Here is a 23,104-nt window from a genome sequence, read left to right as displayed (position 1 = left end):
AAACCCAATTAGTAAACTTCCAAGCATACACTGAGAAAATATCCAAGGCAATGCAATCAACTCAGTAAATTAAAGAGGTACGGTGAAAACTCTATGATTTCTAGGATCCATTTTAACCTGAAAGTGTTAAATTTTCAAATGCTGTAATAGATGTTCAGGTCAACTATTTAAAATAATTGTCAAAAAGAGGTAATACTCACAATTAGGTTGACAATTAACGGAAGCAGCTGTTCAAACCATGGCAACACTTTTTCCTTGTAGCTACTGAAGATTGAGTGTAAAATGTCTGACACTTTGGTCAGAATATAAACATCATTATCATCCTAAAAAACCAAGTGGGCATACTATGTGTTAAAAAAAAGTACATATGTATTTCAAAAGTGTCCTCACTATTCTTAACATTTATTATAAAAAAATCTAAGGAACATAGAAAATTAAATTTCCTGTCACTTTCTTAAGAGCATAGCCAGAATCCAGAGACTGAGGTTACTCCAGTGATGTCTTGTCTGGCAATGAAGACAGAAGGAGCATGGCAAATACTGAACTGACTGCAAACACTTTCCATGGAATGTACTTAAAATAGATGGCTGAAAGACTATCCCAAATTTCAAAGTTCTGAAATGAGTGATTTTGCTTTACTATTTTTTGTTTGTTTTCTAGGACATCTCTAGTTTTGGAGCAGGATGGTGGGGAGATGTGGGGTCAGTTACTTACAACACCTCATCCCTGGGAACCATGTATATGTCAGGGTGAGCACCTGCTGAGGACAGGGATGACCCCCACGAGCCAGCACGGGTCCATCAGATGGCCACATGCCACACACGGCAGACCCTACATACAGAGCTGACATATGCTGATGGCATCAAGAGGTCTGATGGAAGTTTTGAGTAACAACGTGATTATGTCAACCATAGGCCTATTGTTTATAGGGAAATTTGCACAATTCTGTGCTCCAGTGGAAAGAGAGCTGGTGTTACAGAAAGACCTGGCCTTAAGCACGACAGTGTCAACAGTGTGGCTCTAGGCAATCACTTAACATCTGAGTTTGAGTTCACTCATCTTCAAAACGGTGAAAGCACCCGTGGGCACAGATGAGTGTTGTGAGAGGTGTAGAAGGAGATACGAGGGAACTCCAAAGTGCTTTTATGTGTAAGGTCACTGCAACAAAGTACACACACAGCACCCTAAACACAAACCAGCTAACTTCAAACCACTTAATCTCTAAATTAATAAATGAAACACACATCAAATTCTTCTGCTGACGATTACTAAGAAGTACATTTTAGAAGTCAGATGAATCAGAAACTAAAGCATTAATGCAAATGGTCACATAAGTTAAGTTCTAAACGAAGTAACTGACCTCATCTTGTAGTGATTCTTCCACCTGCTCATCATAATCTTCATCTTGTCTTTTAACTAAAACACACCCAAATAAATGTCTTTTTAAATGGTCGCCAAAAATGGTCAAGAATTATATCCAGAAATAAAAGCGTGGAAAACTTACCTTGCCGCAGTTCTTGGTTTTTAAAATGTTCTTCAAGTTTAGCTTTCAGTATACCACCCAACTCTTCAAAGTGTTCATTATTAAGGCATCCATCTCCCATGACTTCAATGCACTAAAAATGAGTTTGAGGAAACAAAGCGACTCGTAAGATTTAAGTGTTAAACTCCATTAAGAATCAGATGGAGGCATGAGACAAATGAACGTAACCCCTACCCAGAGATTAAACAGTAGGTACACTTGGATTATATTTGCTACCACATCAGTATTTTAAAGAGGAGAATTTTAAAAATATTTTCCCTTTAAACATCTTCTGAGCATGTCTTAAGTGCCAGGAATTATGCTGGGTTATTGCAAATTCAAAGATGGAAAAGACCAACCAGCTCTTAAGAAGCTCAGTTATCACATGTGTACTCTGGTGCCAGAGGAAGGCTAAGCTTGTGTCATAAATGGAGGGAATGAGATAAGCGAAGGCATGGAAGCATGCATTCTTTGGAAAAGTAACAGCAAATCTGAACTTGAGGAGTGCAAATGGGGACAAAGGGTTTTTAAACCCAATTGTGAAGCAAGTGCCGGAGCTGTGAGCCTTGGAAAATGGGGAGTGACTCAAGAGCAAGTTAATGCTTGAGGAAAGGTGACTGAACTGTGAGGGAAAGAAGGAATGGCTTCTGGAGCAGATCAAGTGAGGCTAAAGCAAAACGAAGAGATACAGCAAAAAAAAAAAAACAGAGAGGACTTTAGGGGAGAGAGAAGGGGACAGAGACCAGACTTGACTTGGATGACACCCAAGTTTCTGTGGTTGGATTACTAGGTAAATGATGATGGAAACTAATCAAGACTAGCACACAAGAGCAGCTAGCTAGTCTTAAAAAGTAAGGAGAAAAAAAGTAAGGATAAGAGTGATAACATCAAAATATTAAACATTTTTGGTTGCAAATTATGTTACAGCATAAAAAAAATCCCATTTATTTAGCAAGACAAATATATGGACACACAACCTTATACATTATTTTTGAAGAGAAAAATATTTACCTTTGCAAAAGAATGCATTATTTCTGAGAGGACATCTGAATCTGGCTCTGTGCCAATGGCCTTGATTAGCGCATCACACATAAAATGCCACATCTGCGTGAGGTACTCAGGACCACGAACTCGCGCACACTCCAGGAGAAGAGGCATGGATTCTGCTGCTGCCACTCGAACGCGTTTTATTGTTAAGGAAAACGTACTCAAATGAACCTTAGACAACATTTAGTGTGATTACTATCCTCAAGATTGTTCTATTGTTTTGCTCACTTACATGCTGAAGTGCTCACTGAGTTATTAACAGGAGTGCTAGGCAACTTCTGTTTATCTAAGAGTGCTCTCCAAGAACTTGTGTTCAATATAACCTGTGTATAAAAACACAAGTCTCCCTGCCTCAAGACATACTTCCTGTCTTTCCCATCACCTACAACACAACAGGAATAAAGGTTCAAATATAACCCCTCAACACAAAAATAAGTGAGCAAACAGCCAGGATTCTCACAGCGTGTCTCAGGATATACCTATCCCCAAACTTCAGGTAACGCGTTTCTAACAAAGGCAACTGAAGTTAATGATTTACTAAGAAAACTACCAAGGATCTCTTCCTGAATTGGTCTCCACAGAGTTGTTTCACCCTACCTAATATCAAGGCCTTGAGAATTCCTCTCAGAAATGATTCTGCCCTGCCCTCAGGCGTCACGGGATGTCTGCTGGGGAAAAGCCACCTTCTGTGCAGGACGCTGCTGTAGGATGCTGTGTGGGGAGCCACCACCGAGCGGCTCTGGGGTCTCAGATCTGCGCCTGTGGCTCTCACGACACTGGGCTGTCATTTTTTAACCCATCTAAAAGTGTGTATGTGTGCAAAAAGGTATAAAAATATACCTATACTTATTACAACTACCATTGTACTGAAGAGGACAATTGTTACATGCAGATTCATTAAGAGACATTTCTCCCCAGAGGTGTTATCCACATTTGAAATGAGCTAGAAAGTTAAGTTGGTCTCTAACCTATTAAAAAGAATCTTACTTTCTTAACATCACCAAAAGATATTTGGGGAAAGTGGCATTACACAAGTTAGAGATATTTGCTAATAAAATCCCAGTCCTTAAAACTCTTCAGTGCTTCACAGAGAACTGTCAAACTAGTGGATAGCTGACATTTTCTTTTTCAGGTTTTTGGCACAAGTGAAACAAAGGCACAAGCAAAGAATCTGAAACCACCATCAGTGCAAACAGAATACTGGTAATGTCCATTTACTTCAGCTAGCACAAAGTCTAATACTTCAACAATCCACAACTGAAGTATATCTAGAAATCTTTTCTGTTCAAAAATTACAGGATATCATCGTGGAAATAAAATTTCAGTAGAGGTACCATGAGTTTGACAACCTGTTCAGTATACTCCACAAAGCCTTCTTTTAACTCCTTAGCATAACAAACCTGAAACGAAAGTATTGGAAGAGAAATCAAGATCCATGTTATACATTTGTTTTTTATTACAAACTGCAAAACCTATGGACCACAGAATGCTCTACCTTAACTAGAGCTAACTACTTTAAAGCTGTATGCAGGACAACGAAATTAGTCATCTCACTCATGGAACTGTAAAATGGGAAAGAGCCATGAAACAACTGTAAAATATAATGTCATTCATAAGGTGGAATGCTTCATATTCTTATTTAGTGTGGGGAAGAATTTGGCAAAAGCTTCAGTACTCTGAAAATACTTCAAACGAAAGATACCACTTAATTAAGGCAATATAAAAAGTTATTTTCAAAACCGTGAAAATGTAATCACGGCACATCACTTCTGTAAATCTGCAGCTATGAGTTTCTGTTTTGAATTTTTAAAAAAATCATTACAACAATCAAACAAACAAAAAAAACCCATCGTAAGTAATTCTTTTCTCTTTTACTACATTAAAAGATAATTGTGTTTATGCAAATGTAAAAGCTGTTACATTTACATTTTTTCTCAAGTTGAAAGATACTACAAAAATTCTAAAATATTTATAAATTATAGGCAAATATGATGGCTCAGTGGTAAACAATACGCTTGCAATACAGGAGATGCACAAGATGCAGTTCAATCTCCGGGTCGGGAAGATCCCCTGGAGGAGGTAATGGCTACCCACTCCAGTATTCCTGCCTGGAGAATCCCACAGACAGAGGAGCCTGGTGGGCTACAGTCCATGCGGTCACAGAGTCTAACACAACAGAGTACGTCAGCACACAGGCACTGGTAAGAGTAAGTTCCAAAGATATGCTTAAATGAATTAGAAAGCAATGCCTTGTTAACAGAAAAATAAAACTGAAGCCATTAGTTTTTATTTAGGCTTACTGAACTGCTAGATTTATATCATAATCTCTTAAAAATTTTTTTACTGATGTTTAGTTGACTCGCAAAGTTGTGTTACCATAATCTCTTAACCAGTTGAAAACAAAACAAAACTTACCCCTCCCTGTCTACAACACATGCTCATACAGTTAAGATAATCACTGTAAATATCCTGATTCTCCTACCACATCTTTTTTAATACAATGAACTCATATCTATTTTATTTTTAATACTGTGAGCACATTTTTGTTCATTGAAAACCACTCCTCAGCCTCTGGTCACACACTGAGCACAAAACGCACAGAAACCCTTCCCTCGGTTAGCTTTGTAACACTCCAAGGCACAGTGCTTCCTGATCGTCTTGCTAACAACAGGTATTTGGGCTATTCACTTTGTTCTTGTTATTAAAAACAGCACTGGTAATGAAAGGTTTCATCCACATGATTTCTTTAGGATTGAAATCCGTAAGTGGAAATGTTGAGTGTAAAGGTTTCTGTATCTTATTTCTTAAAGAATACATTCCTGGCTCTTCAAACTAACTTCTTCAGTATCTATAAAAAGCACTCCTATGAAATATATTTACACACACACACATGTATTCATGAGAAGTTGTAAAATAAAGTTCGGTAAACATAATTACCAGCATCTGACAAGCAGTTGACTTTTCTTCCAGCCCTGCAGTTTTAATACCAAAACTCTGCTGATCTCCAAGGTTCACAAATTCCCAACCATCATCATCGCTCATGTTCTCCATGTCTTGAGCTATTAACAAAGAAGCAGAGCAAATTCATTTTAACTTTGTTAAAAACGATAACAAAGAGAAATCCTACAAGTGCCACTTCCTCATGAAGATACCTACTATCTAGAAGGGCTACTTCAGGCTTAATTGAAGCTGTCTTCATTAAAGGCCCCATCACCACCGGTAGGTACTGCTGAAATTCTTTTCCAAGGATTTTGCACATCCTGGCCCATGCGGAGATCATGTAAGAGATCTGGGGGGAAAACAATTAAAAATTAAATTTAAACTGATGTTTCAAAAATGTGTAAAGCCCCTTCCCCTTCTCATAGAAATGATGTTTTATTTTGGCCCTTTAAGCAACAAGTGCGCTAAGATCACACACTTAAAATGTTCAGAAACAATAAAAAGTCACTGAGAACTTCTACATGAGGATACAGACAACAGGTGAGGCAAGGGACAGACCAGGGCTATGTCCTATTTTTTCCTGTTTTCAAGAAGCAGTCCATAACAGCACATGAATCATGTAACAAAAATCCACTTAGACTTATCAACCCCTGGCTGCTAATTTTCCCCAAGGCAGGACTTTACCTGACTTTGCCTACAGCCTAACACTCCACTCAGTCAGTATTAATCATCGCTTTCTCCTCTCTGTTTAAGTTTTCTGTGCAGGGGGTCGTCGACATTTAAGACACCTCTTCTCTTACTACTCAATTTACCAAGACTTTAATCACTGCTAAGTACCTACAGAGAATCTGGTTCTACTTCATCTCTATTGCTCCCAAAGGGATTTTTACCCGCCAGTATCTATTTATATACTTGTTTATCTCATGCGGCTGCATGTGCAAACACACTCCCCTACTCCTAATTTTAAAAACAAAACCAAAAAAAGTGTTTGAAAAAAAAATTTTTTTTAAGTATGGAAAACAACTATAGCATGGCTGTGTAAAGTTAAAATTTAATCCAACAATTATTTATTGAATGCTCATTGTTCAGCAGGCACTGGGAATATCACCAAGAATAGGATAGACATTTACAACATTATTACAACAAGGTCCTAAGCACCCACCACTGAGACTTGTACCAGCTAGGAAATCTGGGCAGGAGTTAGAAAGGCTGAGTGGGGACGGCTCTTTCCAAGCTAAAGGATATTTATTCCTAGGCAGAGAAAAGAGCACAACACATTCTAAAATTGTTGGCTGCGACATTTCTTTTGCTTTCGAAAGGGGAAGGAAGTCACGTGGCACTGAACGGGCCAGGAGACATCCAAACGGACATGTCTTGGAAGTGGCTGGATAAATAAACCCTGCGTTCAGCTACTGAAGTCACAATGCTATGGAGGAAAACCAATGCCATGACTGTGGATGACACTGCTCAAGGGAAATGAGGAGATGTGAGCACCTAGGATAATGGAACAGCACCAAAAACCTTCAGTCACAAGAGTAGCAGCTTGAAAATCGACTGAAGAAAAAAAACATGGTGTGCAAAAGTAAACACGTGTATGCACACACGGTGTGCACGGTGTGGAAAGCCAGTGAAGGATGTCCCTGAAACCAGGGGTTGGTATTATCTCAAGAAACCTACTGCTCAATTTCTCTTCTCAGTATTTATCAGGCCTATCAACCAGGATGGAGGGGACCGTGAGCGCTGCTTTACCTGAGGGTCATCATCTTCCATGTCACTGAAGTCTGTCTGCGTCTTCAGTAACAGCTGCATCACGTCAGAGGCATCCTGCATGAACTGGAAGGAAATGTTTGGGGAAGACACATATTATTCATGTGTATCACATCACAGAGATACTGCTGCTACCTAATTTTGTTTCTTACATAATAATAAGTCTTTCCCCCCAAATCTATTAACATTTCCCACATGAGTTTTAACCCCTCAGATAAAAGTACTATATAGAGAAGTGTTCACATATATTGCAATGGATTTAGTGCTCTAGAATTTCTAGAAAAATGTTTTCCAGTTAAAGTAAAAATGAATTACAGTATAAAGATAGTTCTGGTGGCATCCAGTTTTGGTCCTTGGCTTATGCATTTCCAGCAGTAAAAAGATAACTCAAATTCAGAAAAGCAATTCTGGATTTCTCCCTAGCGGCTCAGTGGTAAAGAATCCACCTGCAATGCAGGAGACCCTGGTTCAATCCCTGAGTCGGGAAGATCCCCTGGAAGAGGAAATGGCAACCCACTCCAGTATCCAAATCCTACTACTGACAGAGGAGCCTGGTGGGTTATGGTCTGTGGGATTGCAAAGTTGGACACGACTGAGTGACTGAGCATGCAAAAACTGTGATTTTCACTTCTCTGTTTAGTTTTGGCAATCTCCACTGTATAAACAGGCAGTGTTTCACAAAGATAGTTTGAAAGCCAAAATACAGAGTATGGAACATAAAAATGTTTTACTGACTAGGTTCTCAGTGTCTCCCAGAAAATTGTAAGATAAAAATGCTAGTTGTGGAGGAGACCAGAGAGAAAGGTTCTATGTTGAAAGCTCTGAGAATTGGAATGGGAGGGGCTGATAACAGAAACTTCTTTAGGGTTAGCTTTGACAGCTGAGATGCTGGCTAGGAAGAAAAATACATTGGCCAATGGTCCTTTTAAATTCTTTTCTGAAGATCTAAAAAAAAAAAAAATAAATAAAATAAAATAAATAAATAAAAAAATTCTTTTCTGAAGATCTAAATGCATATTTAGTTTATAATTATTTTCTGAAGAACTAACTGCGTATTTCTCTTGGGACACTCAATGCTTTTGGGATTAATAGGAATGCAACTGGGATGTTCCCAAGCACATTTTTTGTGTGTGTGTGTTTTTTTTTTTTAATTTTCAGCCGCACCCTGAGCCATGTGGGTCTTAAGTTTCCTGACCAGAGATGGAACCTACAACCCCTGCATTGGAAGGCGGAGTCTCAATCACTGGACTTGGGTCCCCCGAGCACATATTTAAATATGGGTGAAACTGAACATATGGGCCTGGAATTCCACAAGCCTCCAGAGATAAGACCGTACATGTAAGGGAAGGTTTCAAAAGCATAACTCAGTTAAGAAGAAACCTTATTAGCAATGAAAATATGAAGGCAACAATTTATATATAAAATTAAAGTAATACAAGAATAAGATGACGGAAAACACTAAGTCTTCAGAAAACCTTTTATCAGAAAGAAAAGACCTTCTGGTACCCTCGATGCCCCAGAAGCCAGATGACACACAACAAACCCAACACACTGTTGACAAGTCACTTACCTTCTCCTTCCCAACAGCCAGACCAATGAGGCTGATGCACTCAATAGTTTTTCCTCTGAGAAGTCTGAGTTCCTTCTGAACTGCGTTCTCGACAATGTGCTTCAGTGATGGCATGAATAAGTCATAGTAGGGGACAAATTTTTCTTCTGCAGTATCTGCAACTGATGCGATAGACGTCACAACTTGTTCCAAAACTAACTTGGTGCCTTTCTGGATCAACTGGAAGGAAGACAACAGAACATAAGCCCCACAGAGGAGAAGATGGGGCAAATACTCCCAGCCAGTTCCCGAGGGCTGCTCTGAGACTGCAAGCTGAGCCCAGCCTCCGGCAGCCAGAGTGACTAGGTCTCGGCACAAACTAAAGAGCCCCGCTGAACTATCTGTGTGAGGTGTTCTCTCCTGGCAGCAAGTGCTCCTCACTTGTGTCCACTTTATCTCAAAGCACTGCTAATTCTTGAGCATAAATGTGAACTCCCTTAAATTTTTGTATCCAGCAAGCTTAATTTTACTCATTGTTCCTCATTTATTTTCACTACTTAATTTCGTATCTTGTGCTGTCCGACTAGGTCGTGGAGAGAGTTCCCTTTATGGCCCATTCCTTTATTTTCTATTTCTCTCCAGAAAAATACCACTGAGGACACCCCTGAGAGGTGCCTCCTTCCCCATCCTGGTGCAACAGGTGAGACCAGCCTTCCCCCTGCACCAGTGATCCAGTGTTCTCTGACCTGCTGAGGAAAATCCTTCCTGGGTACCTGCGGTCAGGCCATGTCAGCACCTGGCAATGTTATTCTGTAATTCCTTGTGGGTTGATAGAGATACTTGAGCCAGCAGCCGCTCCAGACCCTTCACCCCCTCATCAACCACAGCCACTCTTGGCAGAGCTCTAGTTCTACTTGGTACCTAGAGTCCCCACACCACTCTGAGAGGGGAGCTCACTCCTTCCTTTGGCAGCTCACATCTACTCTGCGGTTAACGTCATGACCGGCCTGTGATCCCACGGGAACGTCCTTCTCCCTTGGCTACTCTCTCTCCTCAAAGCTCTTCTCACACACACGACCCTCTTCCCCCAGGCCATCTCAGCAGCCCCTTCCTTCAGTCTGCACCTCACACGGGGGTCCCGTGGGGGAGCTGGGTTACACACAGCCACCCTTCACACTTCAGCCCTTTACCCTCATCTACTCTCAGGTCCTATCTGATGCATCTATTCCTGATTTAACCTCACTGATCTGCCCTCAACTCGACCACCTCCCCGTCCTCACGTACACTCATGTTCCTGTATCATGCTCTTAGTTTGCTATCACAGTACACCGAGTGCCCATCCTCTGCCTCAAAGCCCTTCTCTGCCTTCCAGGACCTTGTACTTTCCTGTCTTCCTCTCTGCTCTCCTTTAGACCAGGGTAGGTGAAGTGTGGTTTACCAACTGTTACCAGTTCATCATGAGCCAAAGGACAGACACTGAGTGTTTATAAAAATTTTTATAGCAATTTGACAGTAACTTTATGTTTGCTGAATATTCGAGTTAAAAGGCTTTTATTTTGTGTGTCCTTTTTATCTTATAGCAGAAATTTCATGTCATTCTACTTGATAACAAACCAGGTTTCTGTTTTTGCCTTTTTTTGTTTTGTTTTGTTTTTGCCTGTCTTACCTGCATCCTGTCTTTCTCATGCTGCTGCACTGACATTATTCACTTGTTTTTAGGTTGCCTCTTACTTAAGCTGTAAACTATAAACCATCTTCTATTTGGATGGCCAGGCCTTATTTTAAGAATTCAACATGTTAAGGATATCCTTTTTTCACATCTTCTCTATGTCTGTCATTCAGGTTAAGAGAGTGGTCAGCACTTTTTGCTTCCTTCTCTTTCATCTTTTTAAATTCAAAGTGGCAGAAACTGCTAACATTTCCTGAGAAGTCTCTTTCAGAATCACCTTTCCCTCCGATTTCCCCTATTACCAGCCAAACAGAGAGCTTAAAAGACCGTAAAACTTACCTCTTGAAGTTTAAGGACCATGATGGAATGCAGATGCTTCACCAAACTGTCTAAGTACGGAATAAGCAGTGACTTGGGACAGTCCTCTGTGAAGTTGATGAGAGCGGCGGCGGCGTGAGCCTGGACACGCTGATTGCCCTGGTCTTCCATGGTCTGCAGCAGTGCTGCAATCACCTGTGAAATGAAATCACACAGGCTTTTCAAACGCCACCCCTCTTCTCGGAGTTTTTCAGTGTCTGCAGACTCATTACTTACCTTCTCATGGAATTTCTTCTGGAAGCCAGGTGCAAAGTCGGTAGCCATCTGTCCCACAGCATTACAGGCCGCATACCTTACCCTGGGATGCTGGAAGAGGAGCCCGTGTGTTAGTAAAGGCAACAGGGTCCCCTGCAAAACCATGGCAATATATTAACAAATCGAACATTTACTGGTACTTACAGGATCCTGAAGAAAAAGCAGAACAAAATTTACTATCTCATTGAGAATCCCCTCCATCTGCTGGTGGCATCCTTCCCCAATGGCGGACAAGGCCATAAGCCCTGCATGCCGGTACTTCCAGTCAGCTGCAGAACAGTTACATGGGGGGGAAGAGCGATTAGGCACTCCCGACAGGGCCTTCCGGTCATCAGGAGTATGACAGTAACAAAATACGGTTATACATGGCTATTAAGTAGGAAAACAGAAAAAGTGCCTGACTGCATTACTTCATTGTCACAGCGGTTACGTCACACAAGCATGTCTACTCCGAAAGTTAAAAAGGCAACGTGGTGGCAAACAGCTTGTCAGTATTTATACCAACCACCTAAAAATAAGACACATTCCCCCTCAGATTGACTATGGGAAATGACTATATGGATTTTCTGTGTCACATACTGCCCTTCGTTGAACAGAGATGTAATGATCTCCAGTCATATTTCTCTAAAAAGAAATAAAGCCAAGGAGAAAAGATGCTGCTTTCGAAAAATTTTTATTTAATAATATGGTAAATGAGTATGAATGAACCTTACCTGTATTCTAACATTAATAATGGCTATTTGCTTTTAGGTTAAGGGAATATAACTAAAACCAATGTTTATTTTACTGGACTTCATATCGTATTCTACATAATTTCCTTGACTCTCATTTCTAAATATTTGTTTTTACTATATCATCGTTCACTTTAAGGCTGCTTTAACTTCCGTGTGGAACAAAGGAAGATACCCCTCAATATAGAAACCTGTACAGCGACGGTTCTCCAAGCGGGGTTCAAGAACCTGGGATTTCCTGAGACTCAGCCCTGGGGTTCCCAAGGTCAAAATCATTCTCCTAATAACATTGTTCTTTCACTCTCATTTTGAGAGTACAGAGAGTATTCTCAGGATTACAGTATATGTGAAATATCAAGAAAATCAATCCAGAGGCAGACATAAGAATTCAGTTTTACCTAAGATATTTACAAAAATGCCCCCCCGCCCCCCGCCAAAAAAAGACATTCTAATATTTTCCTGTTTGTCTTGGAAAAGAGAGTCATTTTTCATGAAAGATGTCATTTCTGTTAACATGTCACAGTTTTACAAAAGCACTCTGGGTCACAGTTGTAGAAAACAAACCTATGGTTACCAGGGGGAGGCGGAAGGATAAATTGGGAGACGGGGGGCTTGACATATACACACCACTATACATAAAATCCTGGGGAAGGAAGTGGCAACCCACTCCAGTATCCTTGCCTGGAAAATCTCATGAACAGAGGAGCCTCGTGGGCTGCAGTCCATGGGGTCGCAAAGAGTCGGGCACGACTGAGCGACTAACACTTATACATAAAATAGTTATAAGGACCTACTCTATACCACAGGGAACTCAACTCGACTCTATAATGACCTATACAGGAAAAGAATCTTAAAGTAGAGATACAGATCTATAGATAGATAGATATGTATAACTGATTCACTTTGCTGTACACTTGGAACTAACACATTGTAAATTAACTATATTCAATGAAAAAAATGCTCTCACCATTATTATAAAGGGGAGCAAATGTTCATATTAAAAAAACAAAAATCAAAAGCACTTGGAGATCCTCACTCGTAAATGGGTCCTGAGATTATAAAGTTTGAGAACTGCTGGGGTAAGAGCTAACTAAGTTGTCAAAGAAAATCCTAAATTAGAGATCAGACTTAATTCTTCCCTTTGGGGAGCCCAAAACTCATGTAAAGATGTCTGTTGTAACTAATTTTTCTGAAAAGTTGCTAAATGATTTGCAAAACATTAAAACTTTATTATTTATGATAACATTATTATATACACGCTTTAAATGTGATTCAGTTATCACTATACTATTAAGCCAGAATTTCTCAACTGAGGAATAAGAATCTTAAGAAACCAATATCAGATACTAATCTAGACTTACACTGTGGTGGTCATTTTGCAATGTATACAAATACTGGAATCACCATGCTATAAATCTGAAACCTATATATTGTTATATCAATTGTAACTCAAACAAAAATAAATAGTAAAGGAAAAAACTTTAATGCAACAAATATTGAAATAGAAAGACGTCTATATTTGGTTTGGACATTTAAAAAAGTATGTCTCAGGAAAAAAAAAAAAAAGTATGTCTCATATATTCTCAATGGGCAGAGTTCCTGGAAGTATATTTGGCAAATGTGATGGGATGGTACTGGGATGTGAAAATGGTCTTCCTGCTTTGAATTTTAAGATTTAAAAAAATTGCTGTTTATCATTGCAAGAAAAAAACAAGGGCTTCCCTGGTGGCTCAGTGGCTCCGTCTGCCAATGGGGAGACAAGGGTTCGATCCCTGATCCGGGAAGATACCACATGTCGCAGAGCAACTAAGCCCGCGCCACAAGTATTCAGCCTGTGTCCCGGAGCCTGGGAGCCACAACTGTTAATCCCAAGCATCTTCGAGTCCGTGCTCCACAACTAGAGAGCAGATCCCTCTCTCTGAAACCAGAGAGAGGTCCACACAGGAGTGAAGACCCAGCACAGCCAAAAAGAAAATAAACAAACAAAAAAAATTAAACTACAGTGGGGTAGATGTTAAGTTGATGCTGTTGAACTGTGGTGTTGGAGGAGACTCTTGAGAGTCCCTTGGACTGCAAGGAGATTCAACCAGTCCATCCTAAAGGAAATCAGTCCTGGGTTTTCATTGGAAGGACTGATGTTGAAGCTGAAACTCTAATACTTTGGCCACCTGATGTGAAGAGCTGACTCATTGGAAAAGACCCTGATGCTGGAAAAGACTGAGGTCTGGAGGAGAAGGGAACGACAGAGGATGAGGATGGTTGGATGGCATCACCGACTCAACGGACATGACTTTGGGTGAATTCGGGAGTTGGTGATGGACAGGGAGGCCTGGCATGCTGCAGTTCATGGGGTTGCAAAGAATCGGACATGACTGAGTGACTGAACTGAACTGAGATGTTAAGTTGCTAGAGAAAAAGTATTGTTTGTCATTTTTAACACTCTTTTCACATGTAGTGAAGCGGTAGTTGCTCAGTCATGCTCGCCTCTTGGTGACCCCGGGGACTGCAGCCCACCAGACTCCTCTGTCCATGGGATTTTCCAGGCAAGAATACCAGAGTGGGTTGCCATTTCCTTCTCACATGTAGTATTAACACTAAATACACTTTTGGATCCTAATTCCATGGGAAGACCCTATTTTTTTTTCCCCACAAACAAGAAAACCAAAGGTCCAGACTTGCTCCAAGCTACACATTTAACAACAGCAAATCCTTACTAAGAGTTCACTGCCTTACTGTGAATACATGCGAGTTCACTGTAATACATGTGAAGCCTTCTGTAGCCAGCTAATATTGTAGCAGAAACTTACAATCAAATTCTTTAACTGCAAATAAGCAGGTCCACAATATATTTGAAGACTGGCACTAAGCAGTGTGCAACATGACAAAGGGTGACCTTGTGCAAACTTTCACATCTCTGGCCTTTACGTTCTTCATCTTAAAATGGAAAAGCTAGACTCTGTCTACTAGCTCTTACAGGTTGATCAGCCTGTGATGCTGTCTCTGTTTGGGGAAAAATCCTTCAAAATTTAGGGGTAATAAAAGGGGAAGCTATTGTTCAAGAGCCAGATGTAAAATCACCATCATCCTAAAAAAACAATGGTTTTGGACAGTGCCCTTTTAGGATAAGTAAGAGCTTTATAGCATAAGGAGGACCTACATAATACAAAACAGAAAGGCTGGTATGAAGCTGTTACGAAGACCCAGAATCAAAGGCTGGACCCTCAAGTCTGTCTCCTGCAATGTATACTACAAACAGGTAAGCCAGGACTTCTCTAACTGTGTGCAGTGGCATTATTTGTTACCAACAAAACTGTACGGTTTAATGGGGAACTGTGCAATGCTATGTGGCTGTTAAACAAATGGGAGGTTATCACGTGGTGACAGGATACACGGTGGGGCAGAAGCTACCGGAAGCGTGGGGTCTGGGTGCTTCATTCACGTTAAACACAGCTGCCTATATGCATAATGAGGACAGAGACTCAAGTCTCAGAGAGCAGTTAACAGCGAGCACCTCTGAATCTCAGTTAAGGGCTTTCAGTTTATACATTTCAGATTTGAACTTTTTAAAAAATGTCAAGCACATTAACTTTGTAATATAAAACACAAAAATGACAATTTTTCTCATTGAAAAAAAATTACACGGTTCAAGGCTAGTAAGTGACCAAGTATTTGTTAGAATATAAAAACAGATACAGACATGGCTTCTCCTCTGATTTGTACCAGGCATTTTTTTTTTTAAATAAAAGATATTAGATGAAGGAAGACTAAATCAAATACACTAATATTTCATAAACATTGCAAATACTGGTGCGTTAAATTCGAACTTAGGTATTTCTGAGTAGGGAGCAAAACTCAGTATTTCCTAGAATTAAAAACTCTTCCCTATATACCAAAGCTAATTCCGAGGAGGGAGAATAGAGTAATAGCTGCAGTATTGAGGAAAAAACATTCTTTACCATAAGACTGAGTGCTTCTAAAGATGACCAAGTAGTATTTTATCAATATGAGAAGTAGGTTGAACAGAGAATATAAAAAAAGGCAGACTGACTTTTAGACACAGTCTAAGCCAAGCTCCACTATTCCAGCATTTCAAAGAGGTAACAGCTTACGGTTCTGAAGCATCTGCATAATGTGTTCTTTGATCATCGGCAGGACAAGCTTTCCACCGAGTCCACAAGCCATCCGGTCCAGAGCACTCTCACCAGCAACCGCATTGCTACACAGAGAACCATGCAATCGACATATGCAACAGGTAAGAACAGGACAAACATGGACATGTTTTTAAACTGAGGCTGAAGAAGCATAGCTCGAGTAGTATTTTCTAATATATGTAGTGAAGTTGTGGGTTAAAAAGTCTAGAATTTAAAAGGGGGGGGGGATAAAATTTTTATTATGCCTCATTAATAGTTTTAAAGTCTTATGTCTGAATCTGATCTTTCACGACTTCCCTCTGTCCCCAACTCAGCTAAGTTAAAACTTAGCTTCTGACACTGAAGACTCAGAGGATCAGCAGTGTTTTAGGAGAGCCTTTGAATCACATTTCCTGGAAATACAGTCTTCAAACTTATCAGAACACAGAAAACAGAAAAGGGTGCTGAGCCTGTATGTGATTTTTCTCTAAACTGGGAGCTTATTCATCTTTATTTATTTATATTTTTATTTTTTTTGCTTATTCATCTTTAAAGGGGTGCAACCTGCCCTGCAAAATATCTTGCGTAAGTCAAACTCAATTCTAGTTTTTTCACTGAAAACTGAAGAAATTTGGGCAGTAACGCCTTTGCACATTTATTCTGTTTTAGAACCTCAAGATTAGCAGCTGCCACATACATGACCTCTAACTGCTCTGTGAAGGCAAGACCAGAAAGACGACACTATGACCTTGAAAACAGGCTCTTAAGACTTAGCCTGACCTTGAAAATGTATTTATGTCCTACTTACTCAGAGATAAAATCTTATTCATCTAGTTCAGGAAAAAATAGCTTCTTAACACCACATATACCTTTTACAGGGCAAATTAAAAGCCAGGTAGCAACACATCATGGTAATTGAACCACGACAAGGAAACCTGATCAGAGCCCAGTCTCCTCTTCAGTCCTATTTAGGCGTTTCCAGTCAAGGGTTATTTTCATATACTTCTCTAGGGTATTCAGGCCAAAAGTCAGTCATTTCTAATAACAGGATCAAGCTTCAAAAATATACCATTTGTTCTCGAAGTCGAATGTCTTTAATTGTATCTGTAAAAGTAGCTTACACTGACTACCAATCTTTCAGGGAAATAATTTCAGTTCTTTTTAAGAAAAGGAGGTTAGGCAGTCTGATGTCCTGGGAAGAATAAGAGAACTGGTTTTAAGTCCAGTCTACTAACTGGCCATAAGCCCTGGACAAATCACTTAATCCTTCCTCTCTATTTCTGCACTTAAAATGACACTAAATCTTTAGGCCCACTGAAAGGATAAAATGGCAGCTCTGAAGTGCTATGTTTCATACATATGTAAGGGGCCATTTTCACTATTTCACAGTGAATATACATCTTGGGGACTTTTCCATAGGAATCTGTATTCATGGGTGCCTTCTGAGTCGAAACAAGTAAAATAGTAATTTCAGTGTTACCGTTATCCAGTGTATAAATCTCACCATCATTGCCCCTTTTCCATTCTACAGTTAAATTGCATTATATGAGGAAAACACAGGGAATTTGCTGAAACAGATATTATAAGTTAAGGTCAACACATATATAAAGGTACTTACCACAATAGAGCTCCTTCATATATATTTCAGAAGATACTCTTTACAGTTTAGAGTAAGATGGGGTAGAAAAGATAGCTACTTCACTAAAAATAAATATCTACAAAATTTGATACAGGAAAACACACATGGAGAAAGCCTAAATGTCCCACGTTTCGAATTTAAAGGCTTAACCTCAGATTTATAGAACACCACGTGGGGAAGAGACAGACCTTGTAACCCTAAGCTCTCACAGACCTGGCCTTGCTCTGTCCCGTCAGGGAACCTTTGTACAGTGTTTGGTGTGTGTGATTACCTATCAAAGTCATCGTCTTCCAGTTCATCTGCATTTGCCCAGTCTTCATCCTCTTCAAGGTCAACCATCATGGCTAACATCTGCGGAACTAAAGAAAAGAACTACTTCATACCCAAAGACCATTACGCTTTGATTTTGTCAATGTCACCAACAAGAATTTTAAGAAGTAAAACACAAAGGACCTACTCTCTAAGAGTAAAACAAAAAAACTTATTTGTCTGTGCTCCCCACATGTGGCTTATTATGCTGCTAAGTCACTTCAGTCATGTCTAACTCTGTGCGACCCCATAGATGGCTACCCACCAGGCTCCCCCGTCCCTGGGATTCTCCAGGCAAGAACACTGGAGTGGGTTGCCATTTCCTTCTCCAATGCATGAACGTGAAGTCACTCAGTTGTGTCCAACTCTCAGTGACCCCATGGACCGCAGCCTACCAGGCTCCTTCGTCCATGGGATTTTCCAGGCAAGAGTACTGGAGTGGGGGTGGCTTGTTATATAGTTTCACTTTTTTCATCACCCTGGCTTTAGATTTGGTTCTTTTTTAAGTCAATATTAAGGAGAAAAGTCAAAATTTCTAAGTCCTGTTGTTTTTTCCCTCCCTCACAAAAGACAGACCGTAATAAAATCAATGTTTCTCACTACCAAACTTTTTTTCTTTTTTACACTTGAACTACAGTTTTCTCTATCTACGTATAACATATAGTACTATCCAAAGGTTTTTTTTTAATATAATAAATGGTACATATATCCTTTGGCAACTTGCTTTTTTCTCAAGACACATGGATTTCACTTGAATTGCTTCACAGCATTCCATTACATAAGCCTGTCGTTGGACATTACAAAATGTGGTTTGAAGAGATACATACATCTCCTTGACAAGAGCAGTTCAGGGCATTGGGAAAAGGAAGATAACAGATATTAAACCCAGTCTATACAACCCAGGACAAATAAATCTTTCCTCTCTGTTTCTGTATTTGAAACTGTTACAAGTATCTTTATCACTAGAACCCACTCAAACACTCTCCATAGTGGCACCATAAACTTAATTCCTATGGGAAGCTCAAAGGGCGGCCTGTCTTACGTCACAGGTGTGACATGGTCCTGTGAGTCCTCTCTGCTCCATACCCTTCATCAATCAACATTTGACAGTGTCAAACTTTCTGACAACTGGTATTTGACAATTAATTACACTTGTGTTTATTGAGACTGAGCAGTGTTCAACAGCTCTATCTTTTGTGAATTTCCTGTTTCCAACCACTGTTTTCCGCACACCAAAACTTTTTGTTGATGTATGCACTCAACTACTTTCTTCCAGTCTAGTTTATCTTTTGATCTCACTTATGGTGTATTTGGTTGGTCAAAAAATTGTTTTAGTACAAATTTAGCAATGTTTTGCACTTATGGTTTTGACTCTGTCTTAAAAAAAAAAATCACTTTCTACTATTAAGCTTTACATGTAAAATGTATCTGTATTACTTCATGTCTAATCAGCTGAAAATTGAGGTTCTAGTATGTTTTCCCTATAGAAAACAGTCGTGCCAACTATCTTTGATGAATTATCAAAGTTCAGTTTGTTTCCACGTGAGTGGATCTGCTCCTGGGCCACTTTGTCCCATCTGATTCATCTGTCTATAGCTGCACCATCAACAAACTCTAAGTCTTCATAGCTGATAGGCAAGACCTGTGCTTTAGTCATCAAAATTGTCTTGGCTACTCCAGGCCCTACATTAGACTCTACCTTATCATGACCAATTCTATTATAATTTTTAGTTGAAATTATTCTGAATTTGTAGGTTAATTTGAAGGGTATTGACACTGGGTTCTCTTATTAGTCTTTCAATGTGTCACCCAATTCTCCCCAGAAGTCTTACACATCTTTTATTTCCAAGTGTGATAAACCATGCTTGCTACACTGAGGTTTCGGGTGCTGGACCATGGCCATTACATCGGGCCTGTGCAGTTAAGAATGTATTGGTGCATTTCCATGGATTCACCTGGGTTTGAAAGGACGTTCACTCTTCCAATAAATCTGTGGCCTTGCACAACTCTCAGCAAACCTATCTGACAATTTTGCCACCTTTAAACAACTTATTAAGACTTTTGACTTACTTGTCTGTGCAACAATGTTGGTATGTTTTCTTAACATAGCAGCTGCAGTCTCAGAGAGGGTCACGATTACTTCCAGGGCAAGCTGGCGCTGCATGTTATTGAGGCCAGTGTCTCCACACAACTACGAAGAAGATATATTTGTACACATTTAGTAGTTGATTCATTGAAAACAAGAAACAGAACATTCACTGCAGTATTTAATTTACCTTTAGACTCAGCTGTAAAGTGGCTTCCAAATGAGGACGTAAATACTTTGGAACTGTGTCTGCAATCTCAACAAGGGATTTTAGGACTGAATCATCATTCTGGTAGCAGGAGTCGTTTACAGCCTAGAAAAGATGAAGCAGATTTAAAAAAAAAAAAAAAAGGTCTGTGTTCAACAGTCACTTTATGATGCCTCATTAGCCAGAATATTAAGAGGCAAGGACAACAGAGAAACACTAGCGTACTGTTTTTCACTAAATAACTTTGCAATCAACATTATGCAGATGTTCTACCTACAACTACGTACATATTTTCCTCTAGTCTAATGTTAACTAGAAACGTATAATATAAACATTTAAACCTAAGTAAAAATTAAAACCAGTCAATCTCCAATAACCACAACAATAAAACTTAAGACCGGCAAGGAAGTGTTTTCATAACCAGAAGGAATCTCTTTTTCTCTGTCCTTCCAATATTCATACAGATAGGAAATACTAGATCCCATGATATATTTAAAGTGTCCAATATTACTGAATTTCTCTTTAATGACAAATTCAGTCACTGCGGAATTTTAATGTAGCATTCTGTATCTACGTTTGCCTGTATCACAGTCATAACTCCTAGAAGTTCTGGTTGACATTTTAGCTTAACTCTAAATTCAGACAAGGAAAATATGAAATTAAATAGTAAGTCAAGATGTGTTGGTAATATAAAACAATAGAATGCTTCATCAGCTAATGTTTTGTCATTGACTAAACCATCTTTTCAGCTTAATATCATGGGAAAAGAAGTTTCTACTAAGTCCTGGCAGTAACTCCATCACACAGGAACATTCTAGTCTCAGCTCCCCTTACCCTCTCTAACCCGGCCCTCAGCAGGGCACTCTCTCTCTCAGGAGGTGTTTTTTCGGTTGTCACAAGATTGAGGACATGGAAAGGCTGGGGTACTAGATGTCCCACGCCTGTGACACAAACGCTTATGAGGAATTAATTTGACCTTCTTATCATGCATCTTTACATGATTATGTCAAACATATATATAAAAAACTCATTTATAGTGGTCTCAACCTAGACCCTAACTCACAAATTCCTTTTTGCCTGGTTTTAATGTACCATGATATATTTCTTCCCTCTAATGCAGATACTGTACAAATAAAGAAGGGACACATATTTTGTTTCATCCAGAACTGTACCTTTTCTAGAAATCACCAGTTCAAAACACCAACAGTAACAGAAATCATGGTGTTCAAATTGCCAACGATATCTCTCTATCAGTCCACATTTTTAGCTACTGCATTCATATAGACTGTGTAGAAATCACCTAGTCTCCTATGTCTTTGTTGGGTCAGGCCCTAGCATTAATATGTGGAAAAGCATGTCATTTTACTAGACATTACTTTCTTTTTCCTTCGTATCCACTTACAACCATACGTTGATATTTTAAAAACTTATGTGCGTACATGAGCTGTTACCATGCATTTCATTTTAAGAGAGAATATGGAAAATTACAAAATACTTGTTATAAAAGGAGGTTTGAAGTCTGACAAGGTTGAGACCAATTACTCTAACTTGGCCCCAAGTTTTTTTACTCTCTCATTGGGGCAGATGTCCTTAAAATAATAACTTATCCTTGGATTCCAATAATGTTTAACTAGAAAATTACTTTGTGACACAAACTGTCACAAGCCCTGTATTTAACAGTAAAGACTGTGGTCCAATCTGGTTTTCAGATATGCACGACTCCACCACACGCCACTCAACCCTGTGACCTCGGGCAAGTTTCTTATCCCCTCCTTAGCTTCTCCTGTAAAACGGGCATTTCATAGGTTATTTGGTTATTCGAACAGAAATAACCTACTGTGATTATATACTCAATAATAAGCATACATTGCTTATTATCATTTGCCTTAAAGAAAAAATTTGAAACAAAGAGACCCAAGGTATAGCAAAGGCAAAAAATATTAAGAGGTGTACATGTTTTGTTCACTGCTGTATCCTTAGCTAGCACACAGCAGACAATAAATATTTAATGAATAAATGAATGCAATACAGAACTCTGATGAGAATTTAAGCAACAGAAAACTCTGATGAGAATTTAAGCAACAGAAAACTAGTTAAGGATATAATTATCACCTAAACTATTTTCTTACCTGTAAGAAACCGGGTAACAAGTCTGCAAAATGCTTGAACAGAGCAACATTATGCTCGTTGGCAAGTATAAACGCAGCAGTAGCTCTAGCAGATAATGTTCGGATCTAAAATGAAGACAGGACAAATGCCAAACATGAGACATTTCTGATAGATGTGCAAATTCAAGTTTTCTTCCACAAGATGAAATTTTCTTTATCAGCATAACTAGTATTTATTTCAAGTATAAGAACCAAGACAATCTCCAAACACATAGATTTCTTTCACAAGTCAGATGCTGTATTAAATTATGTGTTAACATTAATGGAATGGAAATTACTCACCGATGGATGTTCCTGATCTTGCATGCACTGAACTAACATCCGTTTGATGACGTCTAAATAGTGCTGCTGCTGATTCCCAAAAATTCCTGGGAAGTTCCTGAAACAATGATAGAAAACATCCTTTAAAAACTATGTTATATCTTAGGAAGGTGTCAGCTAGAACATCTAATTCTATGTTTACTTACATGACTCAAAAAGTTTACATTAATCCCTAAGGGTGGACATCACCTACCCGACCTCCAAGCAATTCTACTCTGGGCTCAGGTGAACGGAAACAAACGCAGCAGAGGAGATCAGACTGGGAGAAGAGGGGACTCAGGCGCACACCCGCCCAAGTCTCTGTTTTACCCTTACTGCTGTCTCAGCAGGAAGCTGATCTGGGGTGCACGACGGGACAAGAGCGAGCACAGGGGTTCAGGGGTAA

The 23,104-nt window shown here is 39.5% G+C and overlaps 1 protein-coding gene across 1 annotated transcript in view; it reads right to left on the bottom strand.

The window, feature by feature from the left end:
• The window catches only part of IPO5 (importin 5), a 39,308-nt gene that overhangs the window by 4,548 nt on the left and 11,656 nt on the right, over positions 1-23,104 (bottom strand). The window contains exons 5-22 of the mRNA XM_043891710.1: positions 22,681-22,777; positions 22,360-22,464; positions 20,213-20,335; positions 20,007-20,127; positions 17,899-17,986; positions 15,968-16,074; positions 11,272-11,396; positions 11,089-11,178; positions 10,834-11,007; positions 8,847-9,065; positions 7,259-7,342; positions 5,726-5,858; positions 5,507-5,628; positions 3,873-3,969; positions 2,534-2,706; positions 1,505-1,616; positions 1,361-1,416; positions 201-323 (exon numbers count right to left, since the gene is read on the bottom strand). Of these exons, the coding sequence (XP_043747645.1) occupies positions 201-323; positions 1,361-1,416; positions 1,505-1,616; positions 2,534-2,706; positions 3,873-3,969; positions 5,507-5,628; positions 5,726-5,858; positions 7,259-7,342; positions 8,847-9,065; positions 10,834-11,007; positions 11,089-11,178; positions 11,272-11,396; positions 15,968-16,074; positions 17,899-17,986; positions 20,007-20,127; positions 20,213-20,335; positions 22,360-22,464; positions 22,681-22,777 (2,149 nt within the window). The remainder of the gene's footprint in view (positions 1-200; positions 324-1,360; positions 1,417-1,504; positions 1,617-2,533; positions 2,707-3,872; positions 3,970-5,506; positions 5,629-5,725; positions 5,859-7,258; positions 7,343-8,846; positions 9,066-10,833; positions 11,008-11,088; positions 11,179-11,271; positions 11,397-15,967; positions 16,075-17,898; positions 17,987-20,006; positions 20,128-20,212; positions 20,336-22,359; positions 22,465-22,680; positions 22,778-23,104) is intronic.

This window comes from Cervus elaphus, chromosome 30 (genome assembly GCF_910594005.1).
Source record: "Cervus elaphus chromosome 30, mCerEla1.1, whole genome shotgun sequence".
In the NCBI taxonomy this organism is placed as follows: domain Eukaryota; kingdom Metazoa; phylum Chordata; class Mammalia; order Artiodactyla; family Cervidae; genus Cervus; species Cervus elaphus.
The sequence above is the reverse complement of the archived record's forward strand: the minus strand, read 5'-3'. Positions and strand labels throughout refer to the sequence as shown.